The sequence below is a fragment of the Saccopteryx leptura genome, chromosome 2 (assembly GCF_036850995.1).
Source record: "Saccopteryx leptura isolate mSacLep1 chromosome 2, mSacLep1_pri_phased_curated, whole genome shotgun sequence".
NCBI lineage: Eukaryota > Metazoa > Chordata > Mammalia > Chiroptera > Emballonuridae > Saccopteryx > Saccopteryx leptura.
Genome location: NC_089504.1, coordinates 5,000,528 through 5,013,616, shown reverse-complemented (window position 1 = coordinate 5,013,616; position 13,089 = coordinate 5,000,528). Strand labels below are relative to the sequence as shown.

At 53.6% G+C, this 13,089-nt stretch overlaps 1 protein-coding gene across 2 annotated transcripts in view; it reads left to right on the top strand.

Moving 5' to 3' along the window:
* Positions 1-6,307: 6,307 nt before the first annotated feature.
* Positions 6,308-13,089, top strand: part of PRRT1B (proline rich transmembrane protein 1B) — a 596,855-nt gene continuing 590,073 nt past the window's right edge. For both annotated transcript variants that reach the window (XR_010749163.1, XM_066366886.1), the window contains exon 1: positions 6,308-6,600. Coding sequence is in view for 1 of the 2 variants with exons in the window: in XM_066366886.1 (XP_066222983.1) it covers positions 6,591-6,600 (10 nt within the window). In the remaining variant the exon portion in view is untranslated. The remainder of the gene's footprint in view (positions 6,601-13,089) is intronic.

Below are 13,089 nucleotides of genomic sequence, written 5' to 3'. Positions count from 1 at the left end.
CTTCCGGGGGGTGCGTGACGCCGCGGGCGCGCGCGGGGCACGGCGGGAGTTGTAGTCCGTTGCGGCCGCGGCTGTTGCGCATGCGCGATCCGGGCCTGGCCGTTGCTCCCCCGCGGTGTTTGCTACAGAGGACCAAGAAGAAAAAAAAAAAAAAGCAAAACGAAACACCAACTACTCAGCGTCGCACGCGGCTACGAGAGTCTCCAGACGGCGGGCAGTCTACCCAGCAGAGGCGCGTGGCCAGGAAGCTCTCTCCCTATCTGCATCTCCGGTGCCTGGAGCCGTCGGGGAAGATCCCCCAGGCTGCAGGGCCGGGGTGGACACATGGGCCGGCCCGTGGGACTCCTGAGCCTCGTGGCTCGGGTCGGAATCTGGAACCGGCTTTGCCACCTCGAGTGCGGTCACCCTGAGAGCAGGGCATGCGCCCCGCGCCTATCCGGTGCCCTCCGCTCCTGCCTCCACCGACCCTGCTCAGGTGACTCGCTGTCTTAGCCCGCCAGTACTCCCCTCCTCTTTCGCGCATCCTCTACATTGGCGCCCGAGTGTCCTCACACTGCCCGGGGCATGTCACCCAGCCACTCCCCCGCTAGGACCTTCAGTTGCTCCCCTGTGTCTTTGCAGTCAGTGCTCCTGCCTTCTTCAACCCCCCTGCACGTGGGGAGCAGATGTCATCGGATGACACTTTAGAATCATGCACTAGGCAGGCTGTGAGCCAGGAAGGCAGAAACGGGGTCTGTTATGTTCCACCTGGACCCCCAGTGCCTGGCACAGAGAAGGCAAATACTGCTTGATTTAAATTGTAGATTTCCCCCAAGTCGTCAAGAATTTTTGCAACTCTAGCTCCTAATGCGTTGTGAGCACTCGATGAATGTTTGATGATGCTGAAACACGATGCAGGCGAGAATAGAGCAGCATGCAAACATCAGGGAGGATCACTGTTTATGTAACTTCAGAGATGCTTGCTGTCCGGAGGGTTTGCAGGAGGCTTCTGCCTTTTGGGGAGAGTGTGCGAGGGGCCTCCTGAACCCTGTGGACTTGGACAGAGGGAAGCCGGTGAAGGGGCAGCTGGGGCAGCATGAAAAAGCCACCCCCTAACGGAGAAGAACTTACACAGGAGCTCAAAACGGGAGGACCAGCCACCCATTCACAGTTAGCCTGGCAAGGTTAGGAGCCAGGCTCTGGGTACAAACTTGCCTCTGCTGAGTGATCACTCTGTTTCCTTCCCAAATGGGGAAATTCTGTGACTTTGTTAAATTAAAATTTTTGAGTGAAACACAAAGGGCTGGAAAGTGAGCAAGTTTCAGCAACAAACCACGAGAGAGACTGAAATAGAGAAGTTTCTCACTCACGGTCCTGAAGGAGGGACACAGCATGGAGGGACCCCACGGGAGATGAAGGCGGAGTGCAGACAGCAGGACCTGGGGCACAGACCCCACGGGGAGGTGAAGGCGGAGTGCAGACAGACAGCAGGACCTGGGGCACAGACCCCACGGGGAGGTGAAGGCGGGGAGGTGAAGGCGAGTGCAGACAGACAGCAGGCCCTGGGGCACAGACAGCGCAGGCCTGGGTTCCCGGCCTAAGGCTGGATTGGTCTACCGGAACCACCAGAGTGGCATTTTGGTAAGCCCACGGGGGTTATCTAAGGGGCGCAGGAGGCACACGGCCTGCAGGCAGGGGAGACTGCTCACGAGCTCACATTTGCTGGGACGGCTGCTGCCAAGGGCATGCGAGTGTGTGAAGGGGCTGGTGTCAGTTTGAGGTCTGCAGGCTTCTTGGCAAATGGGTACAGAGATGGCAGAACCGTGGAGTAGCGTATCTGAACTCTGGACGGGGAGACAGCATGGAGAGGTTCCCCTGCTGGCAAGCGCACAGAGGGCCAGAGGGGGTGCCTGTGCGTGTTTTCTTTGATTCTATATTTATCTATTTGGCATCCCTTCCTTACATGATCGTATTAAGTATACTTTGTGTGTGTGTGTGAGAGAGAGAAAGAGAGAGGTAGGGACAGACAGACAGGAAGGGTGAGAGATGAGAAGCACCAATTCTTCGTTGAGGCTTCTTAGTTGTTCGCTGATTGCTTTCTCCTGTGTGCCTTGACCAGGGGACTACAGCAGAGCGAGTGACCCCTTGCTCAAGCCGGTGACCTCAGAGTCTCGAACCTGGGTCCTCTGCGTCCCAGTCCAATGCTGTATCCACTGCGCCACTGCCTAGTCAGGCAACTATACTTTCTTACGTTTTGCATTCTTGTTGCTCTAGCCTTTGGTGCCTTACAGACCCAGGGAGAGACTGCCCTTCCCTGGGCTAGCCAGTTCTTAGACGGAGCAAAGGGAGCATGTGATTCATATGCAACTCAGCCAGTCCTCCACCTCATCTACCCCGCACACTCCCACCAAGCCCGGCCTGTACACCCTTCCTTCCGACTCCACCCTTTGACTGCCTCCTCTTCCCAGCATCCCTTCCCTAGCTGGACCAGGCCAACCTCGCCTGCGTTCTCAGCAGCCTGGGCATTTCTCCCGGAGAGCCCCTAGCACAGACTCTGCAAGCACCTGCTTGGTGTTTGTCTGAAGAGCAGAAACGCCGTGAAGGGGGGGCCGCGGCTAGCTGCTCCGCCCAGTCTCCCCGCCACGCACAGTAAGCATCTCGTGTCTCTGAATGAGGCGTGGGGTCGGGACTTGTCACTCTCGGGGTTTGGGTTTCTCAGAAGCAGGGGAGGCAGAACGTGGAGAGTGATGTGTGACTACCCTGTGGGGTTCTGCTCCTATCTGCACTGTCCCCCACCCCCTCCAGGTCCCTGGAGCGTGGGAAAGAGGCTGCTGTCCCTGCCACCCCCTCAACCTCGCCAACCACCTGCCAAAACGTCAGTCCACTCCAGTCTCGTCTTTAAGCTTTAAAAAAAAAATGATTTTATTTATTCATGTTTAGAGAGAGAGAGAGAAAAGGGGAGGAGCAGGAAGCATCAATTCCCATATGTGCCTTGACCAGGCAAGCCCAGGGTTTGAACTGGCGACCTCAGCGCCCCAGGTTGACGCTTTATCCACTGTGCCAACCGCAGATCAGGCTCTCACAAGCTGGCACTCCGCATTTAAAGAGTTGACCAGGTGCCTGAAATGTCAAGTAGTGTTTCTGTTGCTTCCCAGTCACAGAAGTAATCCGTGTCCATTGCAGGAAAAGATGCACACAAGCACCCATAAAAGTAGAACCCCCACAACCCCTCACCCAGGGGGAACCCTGGTTTTGTATTCCGGTGCTTGCTCTGTCTGAAATGGTTGTGGCTGGATTGCGTGGAGATAAACAACCTTTGGTTACATATCTTAATAGCAACAGCCTCACAACAACCTGTCAAATGTTCAGAGAGTAAAACCAACCAATCACTGAAGTAAGCATTAGTAAAAGTTTATTTCGCACACAGCAGACAGTTTGGAACCAGGAGCCCTCAAACCAAAACATGGAGGCTCAAGTGTGTTATTCTGAAGCAGCTTACATTGTGAGGGGCCGTGATGTCTTCTCACTGACTGGGCATATCAGAAGTTCCCTAAATTGGTTCGTGGTACCTCGTGTCAGTTTCCAGAGGCATAAGCAAGAAATAACCCAGGTCAAGTTAGTCCTGTAAGATAAACTCAGTTAAGCTCAGAGTGACTGAACTGGTTTTGTCTTTCAGGGAATTTTCAAGACAGGTCTCTGTTTGTTTTGGGTTCTAACAAATCCTGATGGGGAAACTGAGGCGCAGAGTGAGTCCATGGCTCACCGGAGGCTTGTGGCTGCATCTGGACATCCAGCCAGGAGAGCCGAGTCTGCAGGCACAGGGGGCGGACGTACCATATTCATGCACGTGCACACACGAGACAGCAAGTGCCCAGTCTCCCTGTCCCAGGACAGGAAAGGGAAGTCCAACCCTGTGCAGAGATACCCAGGCCCTGGGATGGAGAGGTCCTCCTGCCAGTCAGTGGTTGAGGCCGAGCTGCCCAGAATGGGGACCAGGAACAGACAGTGCCTGGGGGGTGGGAGTCAAAGCCACGGGCCCCCATGCAGCGGCAGCGTCTGGAACCGGCCCTCTGCATGCAGCTGGAGCCTAGAAGGACCTGCCCTACTGTGAGACTGGAGCCGACCACTGACTAGGGGCTCTGGGTAGGAAGACAGTCATCCCTACGTGGGACCCTAGGCCTTCCCTGCACGTGGGCCACCCACACCGTGCAGAAACCCCACCCGTGGTCCACAGCTGCTGACTTCCAGAAGGCTCTCTGGGGACAAATGCAGAACTGTCTTGTATCCCAGGACACAGGCGTGGCACCCGCAGCGTCCCTCGACAAGAAAGCGCCTGCTGAAGGTGAACTCGCTGAGGTCACAAAGGCCACGAGGACAGCTGCTACGGAAGGGCGGTCATCAGGTGCCACACATGGGCCAGACCACGTCTTAGAGGCTCCAGGTGAAGCACCAGGTGGGGAAGCGTTTTAAAAGGGGTCCATAAATGTGTTTGAAGACATGACCCCTTCATGCAACACATCATCCTGAACTGGATTCTGTACTGGCAAAAAAAAAAAAGTTAGGAAAGACATTATTGAGTCATGTGTACCAATTTTGCAGTTCTTTCCCGAGTTTGAAAATGACTTTCAAATAAAAAAGTTTTGAAAACCCATTTGAAGAGAAATTACATGGATTAGAGTGCATGACAATGGAGAAGACATTATGAAAATGTAGCTTTTAGCCTGACCAGGCGGTGGCGCAGTGGATAGAGCGTCGGACTGGGATGCAGAGGTCCCAGGTTCAAGACCCGGAGGTTGCCAGCTTGAGCGTGGGCTCATCTGGTTTGAGCAAAAGCTCACCAGCTTGAACCCAAGGTCTCTGGCTCCAGCAAGGGGTTACTCAGTCTGCTGAAGGGCCGTGGTCAAGGCACATATGAGAAAGCAATCAATGAACAACTAAGGTGTCTCAACGTGCAATGAAAAACTAATGATTGATGCTTCTCATCTCTCCGTTCCTATCTGTCTGTTTCTATCTATCCCTCTCTCTGACTCACTCTCTGTCTCTGTAAAAAATAAATAATTAAATAAATAATTTAAAAAAAATGTAGCTTTTAAGAGCCAAATGGGAATCCTAATGAAAAATCAGGACACCCTGTGTTTTGAGAGAGCTCCTCGGGGCGGGTCTGGCTGGGTTCCGGTGTGGTGGGGTGACCGATCCCTCCTGTGTCACTGGTGGTGCTGACCCGGAGTCAACGCTGTGAACTTGCTGGTTTTCCCTTTTGCTTCCTAAGTATTTTGCAGGAGTTACTTTGTGCAGATAATTCTGTTTGTTTAAACCACTTTAAAAAAAAAAAAAAAAAAAAGATTGTATTCATTTTAGAGAGGAGAGAGAGAAAAGGGGGGAAGGAGCAGGAAAACATTAATTCCCTTATGTGCCTTGACCAGGCAAGCCCAGGGGGTTTTTTAGTGTTTTTTTTTCCTGAAGTTAGAAGCTGGGAGGCAGAGAGACAGACTCCTGCATGCGCCCCACTGGGATCCACCCAGCATGGCCACCAGGGGGCGATGCTCTGCCCATCTGGGGTGTTGCTAGGTTGGGGCTGAAGCCATTCTAGTGCCTGAGGAGGAAGCCATGGAGCCATCCTCAGTGCCCAGGCCAACTTTGCTCCAATGGAGTCTTGGCTGCGGGAGGGGAAGAGAGAGATAGAGAGGAAGGAGAGGGGGAAGAGTGAAGCAGATGGGCACTTCTGTGTGCACTGGCCAGGAATCAAACCCAGGACTTCCACACACCGGGCCAATGTTCTACCGCTGAGCCAGCTGGCCAGGGCCAAGCCTAGGGTTTTGAACCTGCGACCTCAGCATTCCAGGTGTGTCCACTGTGCCACCACGGGCCTGTTTAAACCACTTTCCCCACTAAGTTTAACTTCCATTGGTGGGACTTGCCTTGTGGCAATTATTATTGATTGATTTTATAGAGAGAGGCGCGGCTGGGGAGAGAGACATGGATTTGTTGTTCCACCCATTTATACATTCATTGGTTGAGTCTTACACGGGCCCTGACTAGATGCTCCAACACCGAGCTACCTGGCCAGGGCTACCTGTAGCAGTTATTATTGCGTCGTTCTAATGGTGGTTTTCTCTTGGCCTCATTCTTTCTACTGTCATTAGCAGGATTGGGCAGCTATGGTCCCCCCTTCCCCGCCCCATCCTCTTTGGCCTCAAATACACCCAGTTGTGCGGTCTAGTTTGCGCCCGTCTCCACCACTTCTCTCCCGGCCTTCCTGGCCCGTGGGCATCTGCAGGCATCGCCCTGCGCTTTCCCCGTGCTGCCCGGCTACTGCCGGGCTCCCGCCGCCTCCAACTCGGCCGAGCGCGGCTGGAACTCCCCGTCGCGACCGACCCTCCCCGCGGGCGGGCGCACGCAGGTTCTGCCCGGCGCGGGGCGCGCGGAAGCCACCTGTTGACACAGCCGTGGGCAGCGCGGGCGGTCAATTATTAACCGGTCGTGCAGCCGGCACCAGGAAACCCGAGCCGGCGGCGAAAGCGGAGCTGGGCCCGACGGCGGCGGGAGGCGCGGGGCGGGGGGGGGGGAAGGCTGGGGAGCCGCGCTGCTCCGCGCACGGCGCCGGCCCAGCCATGGACGCAGGTGAGCACGCGGGGCCCGGCGCCTGCTGCGCGGCCCCAGAGCCCGGCTCCCGGGTCCCCGCGGCGGGCCGCGGGCGGAGGGGCTGGAGGCTCTTCCCGCAGGTGCCTGGCCTGCCCCAGGACTGAACCCACTCGGGACCGGGGAGAGCGGGTGGGGGCACCGGAGGCTGCCGTGGAAAGTTCGGGCGGCTTCGGTCATGGCCCCTGCCGCTCTGCGGGCGCCCCTGAGGGGCAATGAGGGACAAGCGGCGTTTGGCACCGGCCTGGGGCCCCCAAAGCCCCAGCTGGTCCCCCAGGGCGGGTAAGGGGCGATTGGGAGGCCTTTTCCACTCCCTTTCCCCACGCGCCGCCCGTCTTTGGGGACTGCCCACCCTTCCGGCTGGCTTACGTCCTTAGAGTGGGGTGGTGGTGGGGGGTGGCCAAGGGGACGGAGGAAACCCACCGACTGAATCAGCGACCCCGAGGTCGCTGGGGGAGCCGGCGGGATGGGCGGACAGGGGCGCGACCGCGGCAAGGCTCACTCAGGCAACCCCCGCCCCCTCCCCCGCACACACACAGACACACGCACCAAGGCCTGGAGGAGCGGTGGACCGAGAACCCCTCTCCCTCCCTCGGTGCCTGCCCCCGGGAGTCGCAGGCTGGAGGGGGAGGACCGGGGTGGGGACGGTGCGGTGCGGAGCCGCCCTGCCTGGCGCGCCGACGACAACCTGGGGTGGGGGAACACCTGGGTTTCTTCTGCCACCGGCTCGAACGGGCGCTCCCTCGACCCTCGAGCCCTCCGCACGCACCCCACCTCTCGGTCCCCTCCCCGCCGGAATGTCCCGCGGAGGCTCGGGTGTCGAGAACCCGAGAGCCCAGCCGTGGTCCGGCGCATTTGTTTACTCTGCGGCCCTATCTCCGCGCCATCGGGCCAGGTATTTGCCCGGCCGGGGCCCAGGGCAACTGCGGTTTTTGTTTCGATAACTGGGGCAGGGGCCCGGCGGCCCCGTGGGCATTGCCGCGCCAGCATCCCGCAGGGACCAGTCTCCGGAAAGGCTGAGCTTCGGGTTACCTGTTGCTAGCCTCAGTCCTCACATCTGTGGAATGGGGGGAGAAAAAGACAAGCCCAGGGGAGGGTGACCTGAGACACTGTAACAGCTCTCAGCAGGGGGCCTCGTCACGGGGGGGGGGTTCTCTGTTAGCGTTTTTAAATGATGGTTACTAGAAGAGCCTTCATTTTACAGAGGGGGAAACTGAGGCATGGAACGTGTAAGTCACATTTCTGTCTGTGGGGGTCACACACCCGAGTTCCTGTGGTGGCAACATGGACTCAGCTGTAATGTCTATGCACCCAGGGCCCAGCACATAATCAACGCGTGGTGACGCATGGTGAGGTCGCGGCTGTTGGTAGCCCTGTCACTGCTAGTCACTCTGACCTCTTACCTGCAGAGCTTCCTCTGCTTAGCAGCCCCAGGGCACAGGAACCTGTTCGAATGATGGTATTTTCTTACGGTTTGTGTGCAGAATTAGATTTCTGATCTCGAACACAGGTCCATAGTGGGTGTTCAATAAAACAAAAACAAAACAAAACGGCCTGTGGATTGTTTAAACGGCAGGCTGCTGGTGCCTCTGCATGGCTGTGTCTTTAGGGAGTGGTTTGGGACTTGGCACAGCAGGGGTGGTGGATATTGGCCAAGAGCCTCATAATCAGGTCAGCCCGTGGCACCCGAGTCCTTGTGTTGCAGCAAACACTGCTTCACATTTCCCTGTGTTCCCCAATGGCGTATTGCCTTGATTTCGTAGTTTTTAAACTCTGCCCTTGGCTCGGTGGGTGAGGTTGAGAGCTGCCCTGGGAATCCTGGATGTCTAACTAGGTCTCTACTGGGCGGGGTCTGGCTGGTGCCCCCCCCCCCCAGGGATATTTAGGCCACCACCACAATCCAGTAGATGAGCAAGCTCTCTGGATACAACTTAATGATCACAAACCTTTCTGACTTTATTTATTTAAAAAAATTTTTTTTTAATTTATTCATTTTTAGAGAGGAGAGGGAGAGACAGAGAAAGAGAGAGGAGAGACAGAGAGAGAGAAGGGGGGAGGAGCTGGAAGCATCAACTCCCATATGTGCCTTGACCAGGCAAGCCCAGGGTTTCGAACCGGCGACCTCAGCATTTCCAGGTCGACGCTTTATCCACTGCGCCACCACAGGTCAGGCTCTGATTTTATTTTTATTTATTTATTTATTTATTTATTTATTTTTTTTCTGAAGCTGGAAACAAGGAGAGACAGTCAGACAGACTCCCGCATGCACCCGACCGGGATCCACCCGGCATGCCCACCAGGGGCGACGCTCTGCCCACCAGGGGGCGTCGCTCTGGCGCGACCAGAGCCACTCTAGCGCCTGGGGCAGAGGCCAAGGAGCCATCCCCAGCACCCGGGCCATCTTTGCTCCAATGGAGCCTCGCTGCGGGAGGGGAAGAGAGAGACAGAGAGGAAGGAGAGGGGGAGGGGTGGAGAGGCAGATGGGCGCCTCTCCTGTGTGCCCTGGCCGGGAATCGAACCCGGGACCTCTGCACGCCAGGCCAACGCTCTACCACTGAGCCAACCGGCCAGGGCTCTGACTTTATTTTTTAAGGAGAGGAAGAGAGACAGACAGGAAAGGAGAGAAATGAGAAGCATCAACTCTTAGTTGTGTTGCTTTAGTTGTTCATTGACTGCTTCTCATACGTGCCTTGACCAGGGGGTTGAGGGCCTCCAGCTGAGCCAGTGACCCCTTGCTCAAGCCAGCAACCTTGGGTTTCAAGCCAGCAACCATGGGATCCTGTCTAAGATCCCACATTTAAGCCGGCAAGCCTGCTCGCAAGCCAACAACTTTGGGGTTTCAAACTGGGACCTCAGCGTCTCAAGTCGATGCTCTATCCACTGCACCACCACCGGTGAGGCCTTTCTGACTTCAAATGTGGACCTCACTTCCCAATAATTTTCATCCCCCCCTCCCCTCACTTCTTATAGTTTCCCCAAACTGAGCAGACACCCTTGCATTTTCTCACCTTCCTAACTTTAAAGCCTACCTCCTCTGGATTTTAGAGAGGAAGGGAGAGAGAGAGAGAAATATCGATTGACAGAAACATCCACCTGTTCCTGTATGTGCCCTGACCAAGGATCGAACTGGCAATCTCTGGGCAGAGGCAGAGTAAGGTCGGTTGAGGCCCCAGGCACAGAAGAAAATATTGAGACCCTTAAAAAAAAGAGACAGAGAAAATAAAAATACATGTTAACAATATTTTTAAATAAATAAAAAATATTATGTACTATTGATGTTAAAATTGCGCACATGAAACCAAACTTGGTGTCATTAGAAAAAAGTGTCAATTTGGGTTTTTTTAAATTTTATTTTATTTATTCATTTTTAGAGGGGACAGAGAGAGGGAGAGAGAAGGGGGGAGGAGCAGGAAGCATCAACTCCCATATGTGCCTTGACCAGGCAAGCCCAGGGTTTCAAACCGGCAACCTCAGCATTTCCAGGTCGACGTGTTATCCACTGCACCACCACAGGTCAGAACAATTTGGGGTCTTGTGGGCCCCTTCAGAAGTTGAGGCCCGCTTCAGAAGTTGAGGCCCAGGGCATGAGCCCGGTGTGCTGCCCTTAAATCCACCTCTGCCTCTGGGCATTGGAACGACCACCTACTGAGCTGTCCGGCCAGGGCTGACCTTCCTAACTACAGTGGTAGCAGTAGCCAGTGAAAGTTGAGAGCCTGCTCGCTTCACGGCACACACTCGTTTAATCCTGCCCCCCCCCCCAGGTGTTGTTTTTAAGGATGAGGCCACTGAGGAGACACAGGGAGGTGGCCTGGGCCCTGAGCTCCCCTCCTGACTGAGAGGGTCCCTCATCCCAGGTTCACCAGCCGACCATCCTTGTATCACTAGAATAAATCCCTCTTGGTCATGGTGTGTGCTACTTTTTTTTGGGGGGGGGAATGTATGATACTTTTAATATATTGTTGAATTCTGTTTGCTAATATTTTATTGAGGATTTTTGCCTCTGTGTTTTTCAGAGATATTGGCCTGTAAATCTATTTATTTATTGGTAGCATTCTTGTGTGGTTTTGGTCTCTGGTAATGTTGACTTTGTAAAATGAGTTTAAAGGTGTGCCCTCCTCTGTATTTCGGAAGAGTTTGAGAAGAATTGTTGTTAATTCTTTGAATGTTTGGTAGAATTCACTAGCAAAGCCTTCTGGTCCTGGACTTCTGTTTGTTAGAAGATTTTTGATTACTGATTTAGTCTCCTTATTAGTATTTGTCTGTTCAGATTTTTAATTTCTTCTTGATTTAGTCCTGGTCGTTGTATATATCTCAGAATGTATCCATTTCTCCTAGGTTGTCAGATTTATTGGTGTATAATTGTTCATAGTCTCTTACAATCCTTTGTGTTTCTGTGGTATTCGTGGTAGCATCTATATCATTTCCGATTTTCAGTTTTCTCTTTTTTTTTCTTGGTGAATCTACCTAAAGGTTTGTCAATTTTGTTTACCTTTTTTTTTTTTTTTTTTTTTTGCATTTTTTTCCGAAGCTGGAAACGGGGAGGCAGACAGACTCCCACATGCGCCCAACCGGGATCTACCCGGCATGCCCACCAGGGGGCGATGCTCTGCCCATCTGGGGCGTTGCTCTGTTGCATCCAGAGCCGTTCTAGCGCCTGAGGCAGAGGCCACAGAGCCATCCTCAGCGCCTGGGCCATCTTTGCTCCAATGGAGTCTTGGCTGTGGGAGGGGAAGAGAGAGACAGAAAGGAAGGAGAGGCCCTGGCCGGTTGGCTCAGCGGTAGAGCATTGGCCTGGTGTGTGGGGGACCCGGGTTCGATTCCCGGCCAGGGCACATGGGAGAAGCGCCCATTTGCTTCTCCACTCCCTCCCCCTCCTTCCCCTCTGTCTCTCTCTTCCCCTCCCACAGCCAAGGCTCCATTGGAGCAAAGATGGCCCGGGCGCTGGGGATGGCTCCTTGGCCTCTGCCCCAGGCGCTAGAGTGGCTCTGGTAGCGGCAAAGCGACGCCCCGGAGGGGCAGAGCATCGCCCCCTGGTGGGCAGAGCGTCGCCCCTGGTGGGTGTGCCGGGTGGATCCCGGTCGGGCGCATGCGGGAGTCTGTCTGACTGTCTCTCCCCGTTTCCAGCTTCAGAAAAATACAAAAAAAAAAAAAAAAAAGAAAGGAAGGAGAGGGGGAGGGGTGGAGAAGCAGATGGGCGCTTCTCCTCTGTGCCCTGGCCGGGAATCAAACCCAGGACTCCTGCACGCCAGGCTGACGCTCTACCACTGAGCAAACCGGCCAGGACCAATTTTGTTTATCTTTTTAAAGAACCAGCTTTCCATTTCATTGATCTTTTCTACTGTATTTTTAGTCTGTATTTCACTTATTTCTACCCAGATCTTTTTTTTCCTTTCTTCTACTAACTTTGGGCTTTGTTTGCTCTTTATTTAGTTGCTTGAGGGTGAGTTAGGTTGTTTATTTAAGTATTTTCTTCTTTCACTCTTTCTTTCTCTCTCTCTCTCTCTCTCTCTCTCTCTCTCTCTCTCTCTCTCTAGTGAGAGGAGGGGAGGTAGTGAGACAGACTTCCACATATACCCTGACTGGGATCCACCTTGCAGCCCCATCAGGTCAAGGCTGACGCTGGGACCAACCAAGCTATCCTCAGCCCCTGGGCCGACCCTCAAACCACTTGAGCCACTGGCTGTGAGAGTGGAAGAGGGAGAGAAGGGGGAGAAGAAGGGGGAGAGAAGCAGATGGTCACTTCTCCTGTGTGCCCTGACTGGGAATTGAACCTGGAACGTCTGCATGCCGGGCTGACACTCTATCCACTGAGCCAGCTGGCCAAGGCCTCTTCTTTCTTGATGTAGGAATTTGTTGTTATGGGCTTTCCTCTTAAAACTGCTTTTGCTGCGTCCCATTAATGTTTGTATGTTGTAGTTCCATTTTCATTTGTCTCAAGATATTCTTTGATTTCTCTTTTCATTTCTTCTTTGACCTGTTGGTTTTTGAGGAACATATTGTTTAATCTACAGCTATGGTGATTTTCCAAGTTTTTTCCCCCCTTGTAATTGATACCACTGTGGGTAGAAAAGATGCCTGATATGATTTTAATCTTCCTAAATTTTAAGACTTGTTTTGTGGCCTAACATATGATCTATCCTGGAGAATATTCCCTGTGTACTCAAGAAGAAAGTGTACTCTGTTGGTTTTGGATGGAGTGTTCTATATATATCTGTTAAAGCCATCTCATCTAATGTATTGGTTAAGTTCAGTGTTTCCTTATTGATTTTTGTCTGGATGATGTATCCATTGATGTAAGTGGCGGATTAAAGTCCCCTACTATTATTGTAATGCTGTCTACTTCTCCCTTTTGGTCTGCTAGAATTTACTTTGTATCTTCAGGTGCTCCTATGTTGGGTGCATAAATATTTATAAATGTTGTTTTCTCTTGTTGGATTGACCTCTTTTTCATTGCCTAATGTTCTTCTTTGT